General features: G+C 43.0%; 1 protein-coding gene across 2 annotated transcripts in view; it reads right to left on the bottom strand.

The window, feature by feature from the left end:
• The window catches only part of MYO15B (myosin XVB), an 88,596-nt gene that overhangs the window by 46,897 nt on the left and 18,677 nt on the right, over positions 1 to 23,022 (bottom strand). The window contains exons 18-26 of one of the 2 annotated variants that reach the window (XM_080993569.1): positions 21,863 to 21,940; positions 16,041 to 16,195; positions 15,789 to 15,834; positions 14,381 to 14,505; positions 13,717 to 13,834; positions 12,593 to 12,768; positions 12,289 to 12,382; positions 1,358 to 1,415; positions 217 to 347 (exon numbers count right to left, since the gene is read on the bottom strand). In XM_080993569.1, the coding sequence (XP_080849695.1) occupies positions 217 to 347; positions 1,358 to 1,415; positions 12,289 to 12,382; positions 12,593 to 12,768; positions 13,717 to 13,834; positions 14,381 to 14,505; positions 15,789 to 15,834; positions 16,041 to 16,195; positions 21,863 to 21,940 (981 nt within the window). The remainder of the gene's footprint in view (positions 1 to 216; positions 348 to 1,357; positions 1,416 to 12,288; positions 12,383 to 12,592; positions 12,769 to 13,716; positions 13,835 to 14,380; positions 14,506 to 15,788; positions 15,835 to 16,040; positions 16,196 to 21,862; positions 21,941 to 23,022) is intronic. The other variant, XM_080993568.1, reaches the window with a different exon arrangement.

Raw genomic sequence — 23,022 nt, 5'->3', positions numbered from 1 at the left:
CTTGAAATATGACAGGCTCTCCTTTGCTTAAGGCATTTAAGCAGAGGCTAGACAGCCACGGGTCAGGGATGTTGAAGTTGCATTCTGCACCTAGGATTGGACCAGATGGCATTCCAAGTCCCTTCCAACTCTTAACATTTTATGAAGTGAGTGGAAGAGACAATGATGGCCGCTGGCTTTTCTAGTGAACTCCAACTTTCCAAAACAACCTCCTACCTGGAAATGCGACCTTATGAACGAAGAGAATGGAAAGCTATTGATGTCAGGTGGCAGAGAGAGATCAGCCTTTGCTTTAACTTCTGGAGGGGAGACTTCTGTGACCTGATTAATTTGGGCATGGCGGTGATCTGCAAGACAGGAAAACACTAATAATGTTAGCTCAGTTGGTGAGGTACACCCTTGCTTTTTTATGTGGCTACTGAGATAAACAGGGATTTTTTGGGTGTCCAAACAAATACTAAGCAAAAGCAATAACGACAACTGTAGCTACAATGGGCGGGGGGGGGGGCCCCTAAGAAGTGCCTGCTGTATCAGGTCAATGGCCCATCTGGTCCAACATCCTGTTCTAACAGTGGCCACCCAGATAGCCAGAAGTGAATGCTTGGTGGGTTCTAGACTAGCACATTCTCAGTTCACAAAGGTTCATGGTGAGGCCCAGCAGTGTTTATGCCCAGAATCCTTTGTGACAAGTAGTGGTTATATGGCAGACACTCAAGTCCTTTGGCAAACAAATCAATGGCAAAAGTATCTCCCCAAAGCTTGGAAGACCACTGCATGTATTAGCTATCACAAATTGGCAAGCACTGTCTGTCAATACAGTGGTACCTCAGGTTAATAACTTAATTCGTTCTGGAGGTCCTTTCTTAAACTGAAACTGTTCTTAACCTGAGGTACCACTTTAACTAATGGGGCCTCCAGCTGCCGCCGCACAATTTCTGTTCTCATCCTGAGGTAAAGTTCTTAACCCTAGGTACTCTTTCTGGGTTAGTGGAATCTGTAACCTGAAGTGTTTGTAACCCGAGGTGCCACTGTATCTAATATTGAAATCGAACATTACTGGCTAGTGATCACTTAAGCAACCGAACTGCTGAAACAATATTTATACAAAGAGCCCTGCTTAGATCAGACCAAAGACCTATCCAGGCCAGCATTCTGTTCCAAGAGTAACCAACCAGATGCCACTAGGAAGCCCACAAGCAGCAGGACATAGTCCTTACATAGACACCCTATGTAAGTTTACAAGACTTTTTTTTTGGAGGGGGAATTTATTTCAGCTCTACTCTAAAGCATAACACGTGTGAAGTGTATGGACTTTAGCAAAAAAATAATAATTACGAGTCAAAGGCTCTCTGCTCACCTTCAGCCAAACGCAGTAAGGCAGCAAGCTCAGCAGGGATTTCCAGCCGTCGAACATCCTACAGAGGAAATGAATCAAAGGGGTGATTTATTGATTGATTGATTGATTGATTGAATAACTTTCCCCCTCTTTTAAAAATTAGCGTTTTGTTTTTTAAAAGAAAAAAACTCAAAAGAATACAACAGCAATCTATCCCTTCCATAAACAACTTAATAAACTAGGGTAAGTGGGTGGGTAGACTTGAATGAGCTGCTTCCCCCCCCCCCCAAGAACCCCAAGATCTAGAATCCAGAGCGAGGTACAAAAGTCATGCAGTTTGAATGGAAAAAAACAGAGTGCCTCTCTCAAAGCGTTGTTATTAAAAGCAGAAGATAGATGTTTCCACTTGATAAAAACTTCCATATTTAATACTTATGCATTGGTGTATGAATTCACCCTTAAGGAAAAGGAAAACAGGAAAAGACATACCATGTTCTATGTACAGAGGACTGTACCTGCCGGAATGCTTATGTGACAAAATCAAAACATGTGATTTTCAAACACCACCCGCTTCCCATGCAGTTAACGACTGATTAGTGATGTGGGATGCAGAGTTGTATGGTAAAGAAATACAGTGTGATGACCCATCGTGATCCGAGTGGCAACTACATTTGCAAAAAATAATAATACCTGGACAGTGATGCCTCATCAATGAAAGGGGCTTAACAAACACATAGTCTCTGCTATCCACTCGGTCTTGCTAGATATAGATTGAGGCGATATGTCAGGCCTCAAAATACGTTTGGGAAACTGATTTGAATACAGAATTTGAAGATGAAGTTTGGGAAGCTTACTGGAACAAACCTACAATCGCAACAGCATCTAATCAAATTCAAGAATGTACAAGGTTGTACACAGATGGCACCTTTACGTCTGCACACATTTCACACATCTCCCCAACTATTGCCCATTACAACATTCAGTGCCAGTAAGTCTGACATGTTATTTACAATGTAAAGCTAAGATTTTAATGGAAAAACCAAGATTTTAATTATCTTTTAATAAATTGTCACAGGAAGGCCTTCTGGAGAACAAATGAGTGCTTTTTTTTTTTTTTTTTTTTTTGCAATAACAGTTTTAATTTCTTCAGTAGCACATTTTGTGGCTGTTTCAGTCTAGCCTCAAAGGAGTTTAGTGTTCAAAGCAAACTATCCTCTCAGAAGCAGTATAAGGGGGGGGGGGTGCTGGCCACCTGCTGTGCCTCAGCTTTTTAAAAAAAAATATATTTAACACAATAAAGCAACATCAGAAACAACACTTGGGAGTACAAACTTGTTATTTGACCAACTAAAATAAAAGCATAGAATACAAGCACAGCTGTGTATTATTCCTGCTCAGTTAAAAGACATTCAGAAGAATTAATTACTTTTCATCTCATAGTAACGCTCTCCACAAATCAACCTGAGTTTCTGAAAGCTGCTTTAAGTTCCTGTTCCTGTTTACATAGGTCCATAGGTCAAGAAAGGCATCTAAGCCTGCCAAATTTATTCTTTTTTTTGCAGCTCATCTAATTACTCACCCAGTGAGCTAGTCTGACAGCTTAACTAACACAGGGCCAATGCTAATAGGGTATCAATTGCCCCATTACTGCAGAGATATATTTTTCCCTAAAGACCACCTCCCAGAAGTCTCTAGCATATCCATACCTTCCACCCAGATTTCAATTAACCCTCTCATTGCAGTTCCCAGCCTGCTTCTGTGTGTCCTTGCAATCACCCCTGGTCCACCTTCCTATTCCTTACACTTGCATAATATACCAGAGGCATTACAAAAGGTATTCACAGGTCAGATTAGGGAGAAAGGAAAGGGGCAGCAAAGACCGATGTACGTCTATGATGTTAATACATGCTGTTAACAAAGTTGCAAACAAATTCCATACTATTTGATTTTTTGGAAAAAAGAAAGAACAAATTCCTATGCCCCACAAATAACCCAGAGATGCATTTTAAATAAAAGCACACATTCTACTCATGTAAAAACACGCTGATTCCCGGAGCATCCATGGGCTGGATTTAGAAGGCAATTGGGCCGAATCTGGCCCCTGGGCCTTAGTTTGCCTACCCATGCTCAAAAACCTGCCAAGTGGAATCACTCTCAGTGACGCTTGATTATTTGCTTGTTTACACTCCACCTTTTCTCTGAAACCAGGGCTCAAGGGGGCTCACAAAAAAATAAAATGAATACAGACAAAACACACACACAATTTTTAAACAATAAGCTTTCATATATTTTAGCTATTAAGCTATCCATGGGATTAAAACAATGTAAAAAGCATATCTACTAAAATGCTAACCTTTAAAACAAACAGGGACATGCATGGTGGCAGAAGCTGCATCTCATCTGCCACAGGCATTATGTAATGGGCGCCAACAAAATGTGATAATTGCCTTAACACAAGTGCTATCTTGAGTGACATCATGTGAATCACTTTAAGCCAATGATTAACAATCACACTAAACCAATCATCACAGAGTGGAAAGATCAATGATTAAAGTCACCTGGCAATACCAGAGCTTGACAACGCCAAGAGGTTTTGCTGCCTAAAGTGGAGCCCAAATAGCACCCTCCCCCCACAATAGGGTCAATGTTTTAGGAAGGCTTCTTGCAGCATTCAGACCCCAATCTCTGCCTCTATTCTCCCTTCCTGAGTTCTGCTGCCACCTGGAGAAGGTTGCTTTTCCATGTTGCCTTTTGTGGCAGGGCCCTATTAAAACAACTGTGAGAGAAATACCAGAATTTTCAATTTGTATCTGCCCTAATGTTCAGATTATTAGGGCGTTGCCAGAACCTGGGCATGCATAGACATCAAAGAACTCTGCTTTGTGCTTGCTAAATCTGCACACACACAGCTGTGCCAGTATTCCAGAGGGATAGACAGATCTTTTGTAGGGACAGACTAAGCACAAAGAGTCCTGGCAGCACCTTAAGCACCTATATGTTTTGGCATTGGTGTATCGGCACTGTAACTGCATGATCCATCTTATAACTGCAGGCACCAATTTCAAGAAAGTTGACACAGAACAGGGCAACTTGCTGCCAACGCTGTCTCTGACACAGTAGAGACACCAAGGGTTCAACTAGACAATATGTCAACTCTGTAACTGTGTCCTTAAGAGCATGGCATTTTAAAAACACACACTGTCAGCCTGCAGTGTTGGAGTCAGATAATTTTAGATTTCGTACTTAGCGGCCTGATGTGAGGACCCTCTTTAGATGGCAATTAGTAAAAAGGTAATGACTATTAGGTCCAGTCATGACCGACTCTGGGGTTGCGGCGCTGATCTCGCTTTATTGGCCGAGGGAGCCGGCATACAGCTTCCGGGTCATGTGGCCAGCATGACTAAGCCGCTTCTGGTGAACCAGAGAAGCGCACGGAAATGCCGTTTACCTTCCCACTGGAGCGGTACCTATTTATTTACTTGCACTTTGAGGTGCTTTCGAACTGCTAGGTTGGCAGGAGCAGGGACTGAGCAATGGGAACTCACCCCGTCGCGGGGATTCGAACCGCCACCTTCTGATCGGCAGGTCCTAAGCTCTGTGGTTTAACCCACAGCGCTACCCGCGTCCCAGATGGCAATTACTTCACTTTAAAATGTGTAAGTGAAACCTGCTGCATTTGTCAGACCCCTCCTGTTCTTTCTGGCGAGAGGGACCCTGGTCTTCTGCTGTGACAGCATCCCTGCCATCCCAGCTGCCCAGTCCAGACCTTTGCCCACCCCCCACCCCACTATGGTCTCAGTCTGGACTGAGGCCTCCATACTGGAGATTTACACAGGGGAAAACATCTCCCATTGAAGTGAATGGTAGTTATTCCCCATGCAAACCGGGGGTGTCAGCATAAAACAAAGCTTTGGTTTCACAAATGTTATCAGGCTTTGCCAGATTATACCCTGTATTTAATTGACATACCATTTTCCAGACACCTGCGTTCCTCAGCACCTTTGCCCAGTGACTCGTTCCTCTGTAATCAGGACAGGATAAAAAAAAAATCATGCATGCTTGCAAGGTGTGTTCACTGACAGACTATCCTTTGCGCAAAAGAAATTTCGGCATTACCCAAGGATTGCTACTAGGAGCTGTGCTTTTTAGATTGTTTATAAATGATATAAGGGTTTGGGGTGAGCAATGAGGTAGTCAAGTTTGCGAATGATACTAATTGTTCGGGGTGGCGAAGAGCTCCAAAAGAACCTCTCTGAACTGAACGAAGGGGATGCAAAACAGCAAATGCAATTCAATGAAAACAAGGGTAAAAGGGGTCTGAAGTGGACTTGATTTTTTATATATATATTTTTAAAGTGTGGTGTGTATGTGTATGTGTTGTAGTAATAACCTAATAAAAAGCATGTTAAAAAATATAAATAATAAATAAATTATTATTATTATTATAGTGGTACCTCGAGTTAAGTACTTAATTATTTCCGGAGGTCCGTTCTTAACCTGAAACTGTTCTTAACCTGAAGCACCACTTTAGCTAATGGGGCCTCCCGCTGCTGCCGCGCCGCCGGAGCACGATTTCTGTTCTCATCCTGAAGCAAAGTTCTTAACCCAAGGTACTATTTCTGGGTTAGCAGAGTCTGTAACCTGAAGCATATGTAACCTGAAGCGTATGTAACCAGAGGTACCACTGTATTATTATTATTATTAAAAAATGAAGTGGAGATGATTGACCAGGAATACGACCTGGGGGGTCGTGCCTGATAGCTTGATGAAGATGAACCCATGTGAGGCAAGGTAAATTCCATGCTAATGATAATTAGGGACGAATTTAAAATAAAATTGCCACAGATCGTATTGATATTATGACAGCATATGCTGCAACCACACTTGGGGTACTGTGTACGGTTCCAGTCACCTGAAAACGGGTATTATACAGCTGGAGAAGGTTCAGGAAAATCATCAAAGGGATGGCACAACTCCTCTGTGAGGAAAGGTTGGCCTTTTTAGTTTAAACGAAAAGGTAAGAGGAGACATGATACAGAGCGGTAATCTTATGCATGGTGTGACAAAACTGCCCAGAGAAAAGTATGCTCCTGAATACAAGTTGATGGGAATCAGAGATGAGGAGAGAGTTGTGGCACTCATCTCTCATGTCCTTCTTTTTGGGTCTTTCCATAGGTATCTGGTTGGCCACTGTGAGAACAGGGTACTGCACTAGATGCACCACAACTGGCTCGATCCAACAGGCCCTTTTTATGATCTCCTTACGATAAGGGGATTTGAATTCTCTTGTCAATCTAGATGATGCAAATCTCCCTACTGTAGAGCAGTAGCCAATGTGGCGTCCTCCAGATGTTTTTAGCCCAAGCCAGCATGGTGAACAATCAGGGATAATGGGAGTTGTAGTTCAGAATATCAGAGGGCGGGCACCACACTGGGTACCCTCACTGTAAGGTATAGCAACTCCCATCTCTGAAGGTACGACTGAAAACCAAGGGAGGCTGAGCTCTTTAAGACTCTTTCACTTTCCCCTCCTTTCTGGTTTGTTTCACAGACCTTTCTTATAACCCTGTTAAACCCTACAATCGGTAACCCTGCACACACCACATCATCACTGTTGTAATGTCAGGGCAGCAGATACCGTATTTTCCCGTGTATAAGACACCCCCCAGGTATAAGACGACCCCTATTTTTTTGAACCCAGAATTAAGAAATAAACATTTTAAACATCAAACAGAACAACTTTGATATTTTATTAAATATTCAAAGCACCGGCACTGGCATAGCAACCTGGGGTAGCATGCCCCACCAGGAACCAAGATCGCCCAAAGTTTTTGAGTGTTTTTTGAGAGATCGCCCAAGCCTGGCACCTGGGAGGGACAGTGGCTTGGGCGGTTCTGGCAGCTTGCTCACAGTAGCCACGGGGATGTAAGTAGTGTTTTCTTTAACCCCTGTGCATTCACCATCCATGTATAAGACGACTCCCAATTTTTTAAGCAAAAAAACATTGTCTTATGCATGGCAAAATACGGTAACTCTTTTATGCCTACAATACAATTATCCACAGATGTTTAACCAGAATATGAATCAATGACTTTATAGCAATGTCCTTGGCAGGTCACATACAACTTTATTTTCAGGTGGGCCCCGTACCCATGGTTCATCAAATCCAGTATCCTGTCTCCAACTGGGGCTAAAATCAGGTGCTTCAGGAAGTTTTAACAGCATGGAATGGGAGAGGGTAATGCAATTCTCTACCCAATGCTATTTAGTCCCAGTTATTTAACTCTAAGCTACATTAGCATTTAACATTATAAATGTCCTATATGACTGCTCCCAGCAAACGTATACAGTACTGTGCTTGGAAAATTTAATCACCTCTCCCCCGTCCTTCCAGCTGCTGGAGAATGCAATTTTAAACCAGCCCATGAAGGTTCACAGCTGAGTGTTTATTTCTCCCCAGAAGGACATATAGAGTGGCAGAATCATAATCTCCTGTCTGGCTTTGTCTTTCCCATATGTAAACGAAACATTTGCTGAGCCCTGTACAATGGCACTTGCCTGCTCTTCCGTGATCTATGGAGTATCCTTTCTCTTCCTCCCCACTGAACGCAGCTGTGTGGCTGTTGCCACTGAGCAGCCAAAAGGAGCTACAAGGGGGCGCAGCCCAGGTTAAGGCTGAAGACGGCTAAAGTCCTCCCAGTGCGGAATGACAAGGAGAGGGAGGTTCTGCAAGTCTTAACAGTGAACTTTGAGACCTTACACTGCTGCGTTTTCTTTCCTAAGTGCTGAGTGTATTCATAAAGTAAACACTGAGGGCAGGAATGATGAAGCCAAAGCGCAGCTTTGTGGTGGCTTCCTGGGATAGAAGAGCCAGGAGCTATTCAGGCTGGGAAGGACAGGTGCACAGCACATGCTCAACTCAGGCAGAACAGCAGACTAGGAAGACTTGAAGTGCATGCATATCACAGAGCCTCCCAGGACTTATCACCACACACCTGGTGGCCATTTTCCTGGTACTTTCAGAGACAATCCTTGCCATGGCTTTTGGCCCTCTGAGCTTTCTTTTCTCAGGGCGAGTCAAAAAGCAATTTAGCCAGAAGCATTGGATGGTACACCAGGATGTTCTCTGCTTATCTGGGAGTCCCAGAGAACAGGTGGAAAGGTGTGTCAGAGTTTCTCATGTTGACCTTGTACCTTCCCACATATTAATTGCGTCACATTTGAATAAGCCAGGGTTCTTCGTAGTTCCTGGAGATCAAGGCTGCCTGTGCTTTGCATGTAAGACACCTGACAAGTCTCATTTACAACCAGGGGTGGGGAACCTCAGGCTGAGACGCTGAATATGGTCTTCAGGCCTTTTTATAAAGCCCTTAAGACGCTCCCAAGCCCCTTCCCAGACCACAATCTTCACTGGCCCTCCTCTGTGCCCTTCTTGAATAAACTTGCCTGGAGTGTGATAATGCCTCTTACTTTCTAAGATAAAGAAAGTGTGGTGGCTGTAGACACTTAGCATTCTATTTTAGAATCAATGGATAAAGAGTACAGTTGTACCCTGGTTGTCGAATGCCTTGGTACTCGTCTGTTTTGGCTCCTGAATGCCGCAAACCCGGAAGTAAGTGTTCTGGTTTGTGAATGGTTTTTGGAAGCTGAATGTCCGACGCAGCTTCTGCGGCTTCCGATTGAGTGCAGGAAGCTCCTGCAGCCAATCAGAAGCCACGTCTTGGTCAGCAAACATTTCTGGAAGTTGAACGGACTTCCGGAATAGATTCCATTCAACAACCAAGGTATGACTGTACTTGTATTTTCTATGTAGTCCTCACACAATCTACGCCTATTTCATATTTTTCTTCCCTATAAATGAGAAAGTGGCTTCATTCCAAAAACTAAAGCTCATTGCAGATCCACACTGCATTACCTCACAGTGAGTCCATTTTACAAAAGATGTAAAGGTAAAGGACAACTTTACAGTTAAGACAGGTCAAAGGCAGCTATGGGATGCAGCACTCATCTCGCTTTTCAGGCTGAGAGAACCGGCGTTTGTCCACAGACAGCTTTCCAGGTCATGTGGCCAGCAGGACTAAACCGCTTCTGGTGCAAGAGAACACCGTGAGAGAAACCAGAGCGCATGGAAATGCCATTTACCTTCCTGTCGCAGGGGTACCTATTTATCTACCTGCACTGATGTGATTTCAAACTGCTAGGTTGGGAGGAGCTGGGACAGAGCAATGGGAGCTCACCCTGTTGTGGGGATTCAAACCACCGACTTTCTGATCAGCAAGACCAAGAAGCTCAGTGCCACCTGCTCCCTTGCAACAGATGTAGGCAGCTCTGGTGGGGAGGTGTATCCACACCCGCTCAGTGACATTGTGGGTAGGCATATACCACATTCACATGGGCCACTTCCTTCTCTGTTCACCTGGGGCATGTACAGCAAGCAAAAGGTTCCAAATAACCTAATCAAAGGGAAGGTTTTTCAAACATGTATCCAATAACCATACCCGTCCCTGTGGATGGCAGGATCCAGATTCAATTTACGCAGAAAACAGCATGTTTAGGATGAACACGAATGATTCCAGATTGCAAAAAGCAAACATTTTCTGTGCTGTGAACCAGTTAGCGTCCACAAGCGGCCCTAGTGTATGCATAGAAACCTCTGAACAGAATGCAGCTGGCTATATGAAAGTGATGGTCACATCTGTTGCTCCACCCACTTTTGCCTGCATTCATCCTTACCCACCAATAGAATGAGGCTACCCACAGGGTTACCATGACTGCCCCTGGACTGAAAAGCAGTCCTCATTTGCCGGTGCCCAGAACAAAACTATCGTTAGAAGGTGCTCCCCAAATTCTAACTATCGTTAGAATTTAATTTAACCTTCTAACTATCGTTAGAAGGTGCCCAGGGGTGGGGGGTTGCTTTTTAGCCAGAATATACATGATAAAAAAACCAATGACAATGAGTGCTAGCCTCGGTTTCTTTTCCAAGTTTCATCTTCTCCAGAGTCATGACTGCTGGTGAAAACGCTGAAATTTTCTAGTATAGTAACACCAGTAATACCCTAGCACTGGTAACAATTATTTTAGAGATATAAATGAAGTTGTCAGAGCACAGCAGACGAGTGTTCAGGGTGTTTCTCAAAAGATACACACATGATTAGTGCTCACAGCCGTTCTGGGAGTTGGGCACACATTATTCTGGACTAACCTCACACAAAGATTGAAACCACCTGATAATTCCAGTAGCCAGATGTGGGTGACACAGGTCCAAACTGGGCTACTCCCTAGGCAAGTTTTTGGAAATGCATTACAGAGACTCTTACTCCAATCTACCGTCCCCGCCAAAAATGCCACCTTGGATTGTTTTTCATTTCCTGCCCTTAGCTAGCTGCTTCCTCAATTAAAAAGGCTTCTTGATCAGGCATAGGCAAACTCGGCCCTCCAGATGATTTGGGACTACAACTCCCATCATCCCTAGCTAACAGTAACAGTGGTCAGGGATGATGGGAACTGTAGTCCCAAAATATCTGGAGGGCCAAGTTTGCCTATGCCTGTTCTTGATCTTAGCATATCAGGAAGAGGTCTTCATTCAACATTCCAATCTGTTGCACAACTTTCTACATGCATAGAGTTTCAAAAAGTAAATAAATGACTCCATATGACTCCTAAGGAGGTACAGCCCAGATTTCTACCACATCATTCTGCCCTGTGTATATAATGGTTACAATCAGGGCATTTTTTCAGCCAGAACTCGCTGCAACTCAGTTCTGGTACCTCTCAGGTGGGCACCACTGTCATTATAACAGAACAAGGGAGGTGTTCATGGCGAGTTTCAGCACCTCTGTTCCCCCCCCTCTTCCACCAGTCCTACTTTGTCAAGGTGATGTCTGCTCTTTGCAATAAACACCCTCTGCTCACTCAGAGAGATATTTACAGTTCCTTATTAACATATGTGCAAACAGCTACAGTTCCTAATCATGCATCTGAATCGAACGAGTCAGATTCGGGGAGTGGCTTCCTTTGGTTCCTTCTCCAACATAGCAGGCGTGGGAAGGCACAACCTTCCCCTTCTGTTCCTGAACTTCCTGGTTGGTGACAGGGCTTTGCAGCATCAGAGAGCCCTGTATTTCCTTTCTGATTCTCCTTGCTCTGATACTCCCCCTTCCCTTGCCCCAAGGGCGTTCCCTCTCTGTCCCGTGATATACTTCCAATAACAGAATGCCCTGAAGTGTGTGAACAGCATGTGGATAGCCCACACAGAGAAACTGCTTCTCTTTTCTATATCTTCTGCTGGACCTCCGGACAACTTCAAAGTACGACCATCTCCACTATCATTCACTATTGCAAGCATTAACTTGCAAACTTGCCTTGCTTTCTGTTGTTGGGACCTTGTCTAAAACGTATGTGCCGAGAATCCCCATGTCACACTGTTGTTGTTGTTGTTTAGTCGTTTAGTCGTGTCCGACTCTTCGTGACCCCATGGACCAGAGCACGCCAGACACTCCTGTCTTCCACTGCCTCCCGCAGTTTGGTCAAACTCATGCTGGTAGCTTCGAGAACACTGTCCAACCATCTCGTCCTCTGTCATCCCCTTCTCCTTGTGCCCTCCATCTTTCCCAACATCAGGGTCTTTTCCAGGGAGTCTTCTCTTCTCATGAGGTGGCCAAAGTACTGGAGCCTCAGCTTCAGGATCTGTCCTTCCAGTGAGCACTCAGGACCGATAGGTTTGATCTTCTTGCAGTCCATGGGACTCTCAAGAGTCTCCTCCAGCACCATAATTCAAAAGCATCAATTATTTGGTGATCAGCCTTCTTTATGGTCCAGCTCTCACTTCCATACATCACTACTGGGAAAACCATAGCTTTAACCCATGTCACACACAATCCCTCAAATAAAACCTTATAGCAGAAAAGTATATTACCTATTGCATTGCCAATTGTCAGTAACCCTATTACCTGGTATTGCCTCCTCTTATGAGTCAGTGGTCTAGAGACGAGCATGGCCACCCCAAACCGCATCAGGGTCTTCTTCAATCTTTGGTACCGTTTCCTGGAGGTTACAAAGAAAAGGGGAAGTCAGGAAACAAGAGACAACTGTATGTGGTGGTGGTGGGGAGCTTTCTAGCCAGTCCCACTGAAATCAGTACACATGATTGCACCAGGGCTGAATGGAGTTTGGCCTTTCATTTAATGCTAAAAACAGTTCAGTTCTGTGGCCTTCAAGCCTTCCAACAGCACTGCAGCCTTTGCACTTTCTGACCTTGCCAGGTAACCCCGGAAATGAGCCTGGATGACCAAGGCCTTCTCCTTGAAGACCTGGAACCGCCTACGGTTGATGAGGCCTCTGAGATTGCGTTGAAGGGTAACAATCGCCCAGCTCAGCTTTTGATTCCATCTTCTCTCTAGCATCTGCCTCGCTTTTTCCTTCAAGAACACCTGGGCGGGGAAAGGAGGCAATAAAGAACATTGCTATTTGCAAGTGAACAGCCCTAATTATTACCTACGCCCAAGTCTTCAATGACCAATTTGTCAAAGACTATGCAAATAAATGCATCTAGTGAGTGTTTATTTCATATTTACTTTCTTTCTCCAGTCGAGCATGAAGAGTTGCTGAGGCTCAGTGTATATATTTGATTTATACCAAAGTATTTATTTTACCAGTTAGCGACTAAAAGAGCCCATTTAGGCTAACCACCTTTTCCAGCCTAAGGGCAGCATTCCTTTTGGGCAACCTCGAAAGGACCACATGCCAGTGGTGAAAGTGGGTAGAGCAACAAATGTTCATTTTATCTCTGTACAGTTAGTTCCAACACACACCCTCTATCCTCCATTCAGATAAGTAAGAGTCGCTATCAGAGTGTAAGGGCACATTACAGGCAAAAACATTTGGGTCAGTGAAGGGTATGGCCTGATAGAGAGTCTTGGAGGGCCAAAATTGGTCCCTAAGCCTGGAGATTCCCCAAGTCTCTAATCCAGTTGCCCCTTTGGAATCAAGAGCCTTTGTAGTATAGTGGCCAGGTGTTAGACCACGACCTTCAAATCCCCACTTGGCCATATAAGGAATTAGGCAGTCCTTGAGATGCCCTGGACCCAAGTTGTTAAGGACCTTGTAAATCAATATAAGAACCCTGAACCTGGCCTGGTAGCGTATGACTAGCCAGTGAAAGCTTTCGAGCGCTGGAGTTACATGCTGACGATAGTTTTGTCTCCATCAACTGTCTATCCGCAGCATTTTGCACCAGGCCAAGGGTAGCCCTGTACAGAGCACATGGCAGTGATAAGAGTCATGAGGTTACCAAGAGAATGCACCCCCCCCAATGAAACCAACAGCATGCACACGGTCTTTCATAAGTTGCGGGGAAGAGAAGTGCTAAGGCACACCACCTTGGTGACTCCAATCTGATAGAGCTCCGAGAGATCTCCCACCACCTGTGAAAGCACTGTGGCGCAGCCATCTCTCTCCTGCAAGGAGTTCTGCCCTCGGCCGGCCAGGACTCCATACCTGATGAGCAGAAAGGAGACAGAACCATCTGCTAAAACTCCTTCAGCACAGGGTGTTACAGAGAAAGGAAGCAAATCCCAGCACTTCAGGAGCCAGGGACAACCTGTCCATGGAGCATTTGTTCTGATTTGTTTGCATGGTAGTTCTATGCTTTCCAGTGCATTTTTCCTTACCACAAAGTTCCAGGCTTTCAGAAACCTCCCTCTTTCCCACCCCTCCAACTCCCTAATGTCAGATGAAGAGTCTGCAGAGAATGTCCAAATGTAGGATCAACTGCTGTATCTTCTGAGTATGGCTCCTATAGTCTGGAATAACACCCGATTTTGACCCTGGAAGTCTTTTCCAATTAGTGTTCTAAAACTTTTGAAGTTGGCTACGAGAGCCACTGTGTTTTATTGCTCCAACTGTTTGGTTTGGCGTGCTTGATTTACTATCGTTATTGCATCTTAAATTGTTATTATGTTATTGGTGTGCCTTTCTTTTACAACGTTGTGTTAAAATAGGAGGAGGGCCCCTATGTGTTAAAATAGGAGGTAACAGGCTCACCTGATTAGGAAATGGCGGAATGGAATGCGGATGGGATAACCTTCTTTCCTGATGCATATGGCCTCCAAAATCCCAGAATGCCTTAGCTGAGAAGCCACGTATTCAGTATCAAATATGTTTGGCACCTGAAGTTTAAAGAGAATGGTCTCAATTAGCCAAATAAAGAAGGGAACAAGGACAAGACACAGAAAGGCCACTGGAAAGAATCAGTACCTTGTCGGCTCCCCCCACAAATTACCGGTACATCTGTGATCCCTGGGCTTGTCCACATCCGAACAACATGTGGATATTCCTGTGCTGCCCTGGACATTTCCCCTCTTTAATTGGAGGTCTTTTCCCAATTCCGACTTTCCAAAGATTTTAAAGGAAAAGCACATTTAAAGTGTGGGGGGGGTAGATAAAGGACAACACTGGGGTGAGGAAGACATCATACGGACACCCTTGCATTAAAGGGATGGATAATGCAAATCCATGGCTACCCAAATGGCTTGTGTCAGGGCAGCCTATGTAGAGTAAGACACCAGCCCTTCTTAGGTGTTATAGTCCACATGATTACTATTTACTGGGTGGCTGAGATTTTGAATACATGAGAGGGAATATTGGTACAAGACCTGCAATGAGCAAAACAGTTTCTCATCTAGCTTCCAAATACAGTCATACCTCGGGTTAAAGTTGCTTCAGGTTGAGCGTTTTCGGGTTGCGCTCCGCGGCGACCCGGAAGTAACCCAGAAGTTTTGCTGCTCACGCATGCGCAGACGCTCAAAATGACGTCACGCACATGCACAGAAGAGGCGAATCGCGACCCGCGCACGCTGTGTTTGCTTCAGGATGCGAGCGGGGCTCTGGAACGGATCCTGTTCGCATCCAGAGGTACCACTGTATACGTAATTTGACACTGTTTCTAGCAGAGGAACTAGATGGACATCTAAAGTGTCCTTTGTTTTTACAGCAAGTTTCTAGCTTGTTTCTAGCCATCAGAATACGTGGGGTGGGCTGCCAAAACGTTACTGTGCTCAGGAGCAGACTTTCTGGTAATTGGACAAGCATCCATGGAACTGCCAATGGCAAAAGTTGATGGACGCTGTAGTTCAGCAACACCTGGAGATCCAGAGGTCCCCAACACCTGGGTTAGAGCATGTTTTCACAGAATCATAGAATTGTAGAGGTGGAAAGGACCATGAGGGTCATCTAGCTCAACTCCCGGCAATGCAGGAATCTTTCGCCGAACGTGAGGCTTGAACCCGTGACCGTGAGATTAAGAGTCCCATGCTCTACTGACTGAGCTATCCTTGAGCATGTGTATGGAAGAACTTTCCATTGATTTGCATAACTCAGCTGGGGCATTGTTTTGGTAGCATCTCAAAGACAGCCTCAGGTACAGCCTAGCCCTGCAAAGACCAAGTCTTACCTTTTTGGAATTAGGCTTGATGCACCGAACAAAGAAAATGTGGCTCCTGTAGGATAGAGAGAAAAGAAGTAAAGTGCGTCCATTTTAAAACAGCATGAGATGTGGCTCCAAACTAATTCCCCATCTTCAGCACCACAGCTCACTGAATGGGTGATCAGCAGCTCACTCTTTGACCTCGCCTTCCCACAGGATCATGCTCCATGCCGTGAGGTGGCAACACAAATTGGTGGTAGCACCACCACATTCCCTCACCTGTCTAGTTTAGCTGTGAGATCTTGCAAGGAGTGCTGGAATCTAGACACTAACGTAGAAGCTTGATGCGTCGGCCCTTGGACTCTAGTTCCACTTCCCGGTTCTCTCTGGTTCATCTGCTGTTCCTTCACTTTCTCAAAAAGGTGGGACACCAGCTTCAGAGAGGTGGACAAAAGAAATCAAAGTTTCAGAATAAACTTAGAACATTTAGTTGAAACGTTAGCATGGAGAAGGACCAGCTCCCTCCATACTCTGCCAATGAAAAAAGCAAAGAGCAGTTTTCAAGGACATCTAACTGAGTTTTTGACCAAAGAATTCTCCAAGTTCTGGAATTTGGAAGAAAAGGACTTTAAAATTGTGTCAGCTTTCAGACTTGGAAGATTCATAAAGAAGGAGAGGCCCAGAGACTGTCTGATAACATTGAGATCAAAGGAGGAAAGGGATAAGATCTTGGGACTACATTTCGTAAAATCACTGGAGGTTTTGGATAGAAGAATTGAAATCTATAAAGATATCCCAAGACTACTGCTGGATCTTAGAGCCGCCTATTCTGAACTTGTTAAACTACTAAGGAGCAACGCAATTCCATTCAGGTGGGAATTTCCCCAAGGAATATCTTTTACCTTTAGAGGGAGAAAGGTTAAAGTAAGAACACTGGAAGAGAGAGACAAATTCCTGTCTACATACGGAGAGGACCTTCAAAAAGGAATTGAACTACCTTCTGGGCCTGAGGCAACGCCAGTACCAACATCAGCACCTGTGGAACCTGAAGATCCTGAGAACAAGATACCACCCCTTGAAAAATAACCAGATAGTTCAGGATGTCTCTGCAACTCTTGAGCTGGAATATTAATGGTTGTAACATTCCGGAAAAAAGGAAGAAAATATTTCATATATTAAAAAAAGAACAATTGGACATTATTTGTTTACAAGAAACACATGTGACGAGGCTCCACAGAAAAGTGTTAATAAATAAAAGATTGGGCCAGGAATTTGTATCGTCGGACAAAGTTAAGAAGAGAGGCGTGGTGATATATGCAAAAGAGAGCCTGTCACCTAAATTCCTATTTAAAGATGAACATGGAAGAATTTTGGCTATTGAGATACAATATCAAGGAGAGAAACTGCTGATATTAGGAATCTATGCACCTAATGAAGGGAAATCGGAATTTTACAAGAAGTTGCAGGAGACAATGCTGGACTATCTGGACTACAACAACATCATAATGATGGGAGATATGAATGGGGTCGTATCAACTAACATGGACAAGTCACAAAGTCAAAATGTTACAAAAGACGGCAGACTACCTAAAACCTTTTTTGAAATGACTGACAACATGGATTTGATTGACATTTGGAGGATAAAGAACCCACTAGGAAGAGAGGGAACATTCTTTTCTGAAGCCCAACTGACCTGGACAAGAATCGACCAAATATGGATTTCTAGAGGCCTGGCACCTAAGGTCAGAAAAGTGGAAATCTGCCCAAAGACCTGCTCCGACCATAATGCAGTAAAGATGGATATGACACTATTACCAACTGGATCCTTTAGATGGAAGATGAATGACAATTTGTTTAGAGATCAGGAAATTACCAAGAAGGCCCAAAAAGTTCTGAAGGACTATTTTGAGATAAACATGAATAATATGGTGGAAAAAAGAATAATCTGGGACGCAAGCAAAGCTGTAATGAGGGGATTCTTGATACAACAGAATGCAGTAAAGAAAAGAACACAAAATGAGAAAAAAGATAAGATCTTGGATAAAATAAAAGAATTAGAGAAGAAATTAAGAGTGAATCCGAAGTCACAGCCAACTCTGAGAGAAATTAAACTTTATCAAACGCAATATTCTAAATTGATAAATCAGGAAATTGAATGGAAGGTTAAATTAATGAAACAAAAAACGTTTGAGTCGGCGAATAAATGTGGAAAACTGCTAGCTTGGCAGTTGAAGAGAAGACAAAGATTAAATACTGTTACGAACTTAGAGGTTGATGGAAAAAACATCCAGAATCCAGTGGACATTAGAAAGTGTTTCCAGAGATATTTCAAAAAATTATACACCCAAGGGCCGCAAGATGATATTGAGATTAAACAATTTTTGGCAAAAAACGGACTATCTAAATTATCACAAGAAAATAGGACAATCCTGAACTCTAAAATAACACAACAGGAGATCGAACAAGCCATCCAGAACATGCAACTTGGCAAATCTCCAGGACCAGATGGGCTGACCTCCAAGTACTATAAGACATTAAAAGACTACTTGATACAACCTTTGATGGAGGTCAGCAATGAAATTATGGAGGGGAAGAGGGCACCGGAGTCGTGGAAGGAAGCGTTCATCACATTAATACCAAAGTCGGAAGCTGAAAAGACACAACTTAAGAACTACCGTCCCATCTCTCTTTTAAATGTGGATTACAAAATATTTGCAGACATTTTGGCAAATAGATTTAAAAAAGTTTTAAATGAAGTAATTCATAAGGACCAGGCCGGCTTTCTCCCAGGAAGACATCTGTTTGCTAATACAAGGAACATTATTGACATTTTGGAACTTTTGCAAACAGACATAAATACAAAAGCAGTTTTAATTTTTATAGACGCGGAGAAGGCCTTTGACAATATCTCCTGGAAATTTATGATGGGAAATTTAAGAGAGATGGGAGTGGGACGGGGTTTTGAGAATGGGATTGAGGCGATATATTCAGAACAGAAAGCTAAACTGATAGTTAATAATGTGGTTACAGAAGAGTTTAAAATTGAAAAAGGGACACGACAAGGTTGCCCTATTTCCCCTTTGTTATTTATTTCGGTTCTGGAAGTGCTATTGAACATGATTAGAGGGGATCGGTTGGTGGAAGGAATTCAGGTCGGTCAGAAACAATATAAATTAAAAGCTTTTGCAGATGACCTGGTTTTGACCTTGCAGAAGCCAGAGCCCAGTACGAAAAGAGTATTACAACTGATTAATGACTTTGGTCGGGTGGCTGGATTTAAACTAAATAAACAGAAAACTAAGGTTTTGGGGAAAAATTTGACTGATACAGAGTCAGAACGGTTTCAGAATGAGACGGAACTTAATGTGGTTAAAAAAGTAAAATACCTAGGGGTAAACATAACAGCAAAAAATCTAAGTCTATTTAAGGACAATTATGAAAAATGCTGGACAGAAATTAAGAGAGACTTAGATAGTTGGTCAAAATTGAAACTTTCTTTGTTAGGCCGAATTGCTGCTATCAAGATGAATGTATTGCCAAGGATGTTGTTTTTATTTCAAACACTTCAGGTTTTGGACAAAACGGAGTGCTTTCAGAAGTGGCAGAGAGACATTTCTAAGTTTGTCTGGCAGGGCAAAAAGCCCAGAATTAAGTTTAAGATATTAACCGATGTAAAACAAAGAGGGGGCTTTGCCCTGCCAGACTTAAAGTTGTATTATGAAGCCGCAGCATTCTGCTGGCTAAAAGACTGGCTACTTCTTGAGGACACTGATGTGTTAGATTTGGAAGGGTTTAACAATGCTTTTGGATGGCATGCATATTTATGGTATGACAAGGTTAAAGCAAACAAGGCCTTTAAGAACCATATTGTCAGAAAATCATTGTTTAATGTCTGGACAAAATATAAAGACTTGCTGGAAAATAAAACACCAAGGTGGCTTTCACCTTTGGAAGCCAAGGCCCGAAAAAGACCCAATATGGAGGCTAAATGGCCAAAATATTGGGAAATATTAGAAAAGGATGGAGACAATTGGAAATTGCAGAGTTTGGAGAAAATGAAAGACAAAGTGCGAGATTGGTTACATTACGCTCAGATTAAAGAAGTTTTTAAAAATGATAAGAAACTAGGGTTCCAGGTGGAGAAATCGAAATTAGAAACAGAATTGTTAGAACCAAAGATTAAGGTACTTTCAAGGATGTATAACTTGCTGTTGAAATGGAATACACAAGACGAAACGGTTAAATCGGCTATGATAAGGTGGGCACAGGACATTGGGCATAATATCATGTTTGAGGACTGGGAGAGGTTGTGGAGTAATGGATTGAAATTTACCGCATGTAACGCTCTGAAAGAAAATGTAATGAAAATGATTTATAGATGGTATATGACCCCAGTCAAACTTGCCAAAATTTACCACCTGTCTGATAATAAGTGTTGGAAATGTAAAGAGTGTGAGGGAACGTTCTTCCACCTCTGGTGGACTTGCCCTAAAGTGAAGGCGTTCTGGGAAATGATTTATAATGAACTGAAAAAGGTATTCAAATATACCTTCACTAAGAAACCAGAGGCTTTCCTTTTGGGTATTGTCGGCCAAGGGGTGGCAAAGAAGGACCAGACATTTTTTATGTATGCAACAACAGCAGCAAGGATACTTCTCGCAAAACATTGGAAAACTCAAGATCTACCCACACTGGAAGAATGGCAGATACAACTGATAGACTACATGGAACTGGCTGAAATGACCGGCAGAATCCGTGACCTGGGAGAAGAGAGGATTGAGGAGGACTGGAAGAAATTTAAGAACTATTTACAAAAGTATTGTAATTTGAGTGAATGCTAAATAAGATGCTAGATCAAAATAACTGAGCACCACTAAATTTAGAAGTTTTTAAGAAAATAAGTAAGACTGTGAAATTTAGCTCCTTCTGAGAATTATAAGATTATGAAATATAGAAGGGATATAAGAACTTAAATAAGATGATAAATTGCTGACAAAATGTTATAACGATGAAAGTGGGAGCGGGAGATGTGAGGAAGTCCAAAGAAAATGTGAAAATATGTTAAGATCAATGTTATATTGCTTACTATGTTTATTTTTATTGTAAAATCTAATAAATTGCTTTAAAAAAAAAAAAGAAAAAAGCAAAGAGCAGTTTTCAAACAATCCAACAGATCAACAAATAAAATAAAACTTTTATTATAGCCTCTTAGAACATATGTCCTTTACATAAGGTTCTACAATTACACAGTACAGTGGAACCTCTGGTTAAGAACTTCATTCGTTCCAGAGGTCTGTTCTTAACCTGAAACTGTTCTTAATCTAAGATACCACTTTAGCCAATGGGGCCTCCTGCTGCTGCCACGCTGCCGGAGCAGGATTTCTGTTCTCATCCTGAAGCAAAGTTCTTAACCCGAGGTACTATTTCTGGGTTAGCAGAGTCTGTAACCTGAAGCATCTGTAACCCGAGGTACCACTGTGTTCTTTATATATAAAAGTTTGATCAACCAGTGCTGCTTATGCAAAAGATGAAACCATAGATGCAGATGTTTGCACCAGTTATAAAATAAATCTAAAAATACAGTGGTGCCTCGCAAGACGAAATTAATCCGTTCCGCGAGTCTCTTCGTCTTGTGGTTTTTTCGTCTTGCAAAGCACGGCTATTAGCGGCTTAGCGGCTTTAAGAGAAAGGAAACAAACCCGCAAGAACTCGCAAGACGTTTCGTCTTGCGAAGCAAGCCCATAGGGAAATTCGTCTTGCGGAACAACTCAAAAAACGGAAAACTCTTTCGTCTAGCGAGTTTTTCATCTTGCGAGGCATTCGTCTTGCGGGGCACCACTGTAAACCAACTCCTCTCTGAAACAAACAAACAAAACAAAGCTATCTTGGAACAAGGGAGTGTCATGTGAAAGCATATACACCTCAGGAGTGATTTTTCTATCCACCAGGAAACTGGTATACAATTAAGTGTCTCTTGATGTCTACCAGTACCGCAGCACAAAGAAATTAGTATCAGACAGAGCTCTACATCTCTTGACTGTGAGATCATAGGAATAGTCTGCAGTGAAGCATAATAATTAACCCAAACTATTTGATTGTACCTTGTGGTGGCTGTGGGAAAATATCTCCAGGACCTCTGTGCATAACAGATCGTGGTTTTTATTCAGAAATTTGTGGACCTGTAAAGCCAAATTCCACATCACTCTCATTTGTTTTTAAAAACTACGTTAACAGAGCTTCTGAGGCTGCAATCCGATACCAACTTTCCCACTTACCTAGGAGTAAACTCCCCTGAAGTCCATCAATGGGACTTCTAAGTAGACATGTTCAGGAGTGCACTGTGAATCTCCTGTCAGTATAGTTCTTAGTTTACTTGCAATCCTGATTTCCAGCCTTTTCTGAGGAAGTTCTTCAACCCCAACTCTTGACTTGTTTTTGCAGATTAGAAACCAGGATAGCTGCCTGCAAAGCTGGAGGACCACTATCCAGTTAAATAAACAATTTTGCCCAACCCAAATCAAGTAATAATAATCAAGTCATAATTTCAGTTCTATTCCCCCCCCCCCCAAAAAAATTGTCTAGCCCTTCTTTTTCTAAAGAACCATTCAATACAATTAGAGCGTTCAAGTAAGCTGTTGCATACCTGAAACAAGAACTACTCTCACAATGGGACTTCCCCCTCCATTGTCCCGTAAATCTGTTCTGGAGGGTTGGAGAAAAACCAAGATCAGATTTAGGGGAATAAGACAGGGGGAGTCTTATTGAGCGAGTTGACCTCATTTGGTGTATGCATACCCCATTTAGTGCTACTTAGAATTCTACTCTAGATAACAGATTGGAAGAGGACAAATTGAAAGAGCAGTACAGTGGTACCTCGGGTTAAGAACTTAATTCGTTCTGGAGGTCCGTTCTTAACCTGAAACTGTTCTTAACCTGAGGTACCACTTTAGCTAACGGGGCCTCCTGCTGCTACCACGCGATTTCTGTTCTCATCCTGAAGCAAAGTTCTTAACCCGAGGTACTATTTCTGGGTTAGTGGAGTCTGTAACCTGAAGGGTTTGTAACCCAAGGTACCACTGTATGCATGTTTAGGAGGCACTTTAAGACTATTAAATTTGGGGTTGCAAAACTGTGAGCTCTTTGGACACCCCTGTTGGGTGACCAATCCAGAGTGAAGAGACTGATACAACCAGGGCTCTTCCTTTGGATTACTAGCAGTAAAGTGGCACTTGTGTACGCTGCCGTCCAGAACCTCACCAGA

The sequence above is a fragment of the Podarcis pityusensis genome, assembly GCF_964106645.2.
Source record: "Podarcis pityusensis genome assembly, chromosome: 2".
Lineage (NCBI taxonomy): Eukaryota > Metazoa > Chordata > Lepidosauria > Squamata > Lacertidae > Podarcis > Podarcis pityusensis.
Note: the sequence above shows the minus strand (reverse complement) of the source record. Positions and strands in the feature narration are given on the sequence as shown.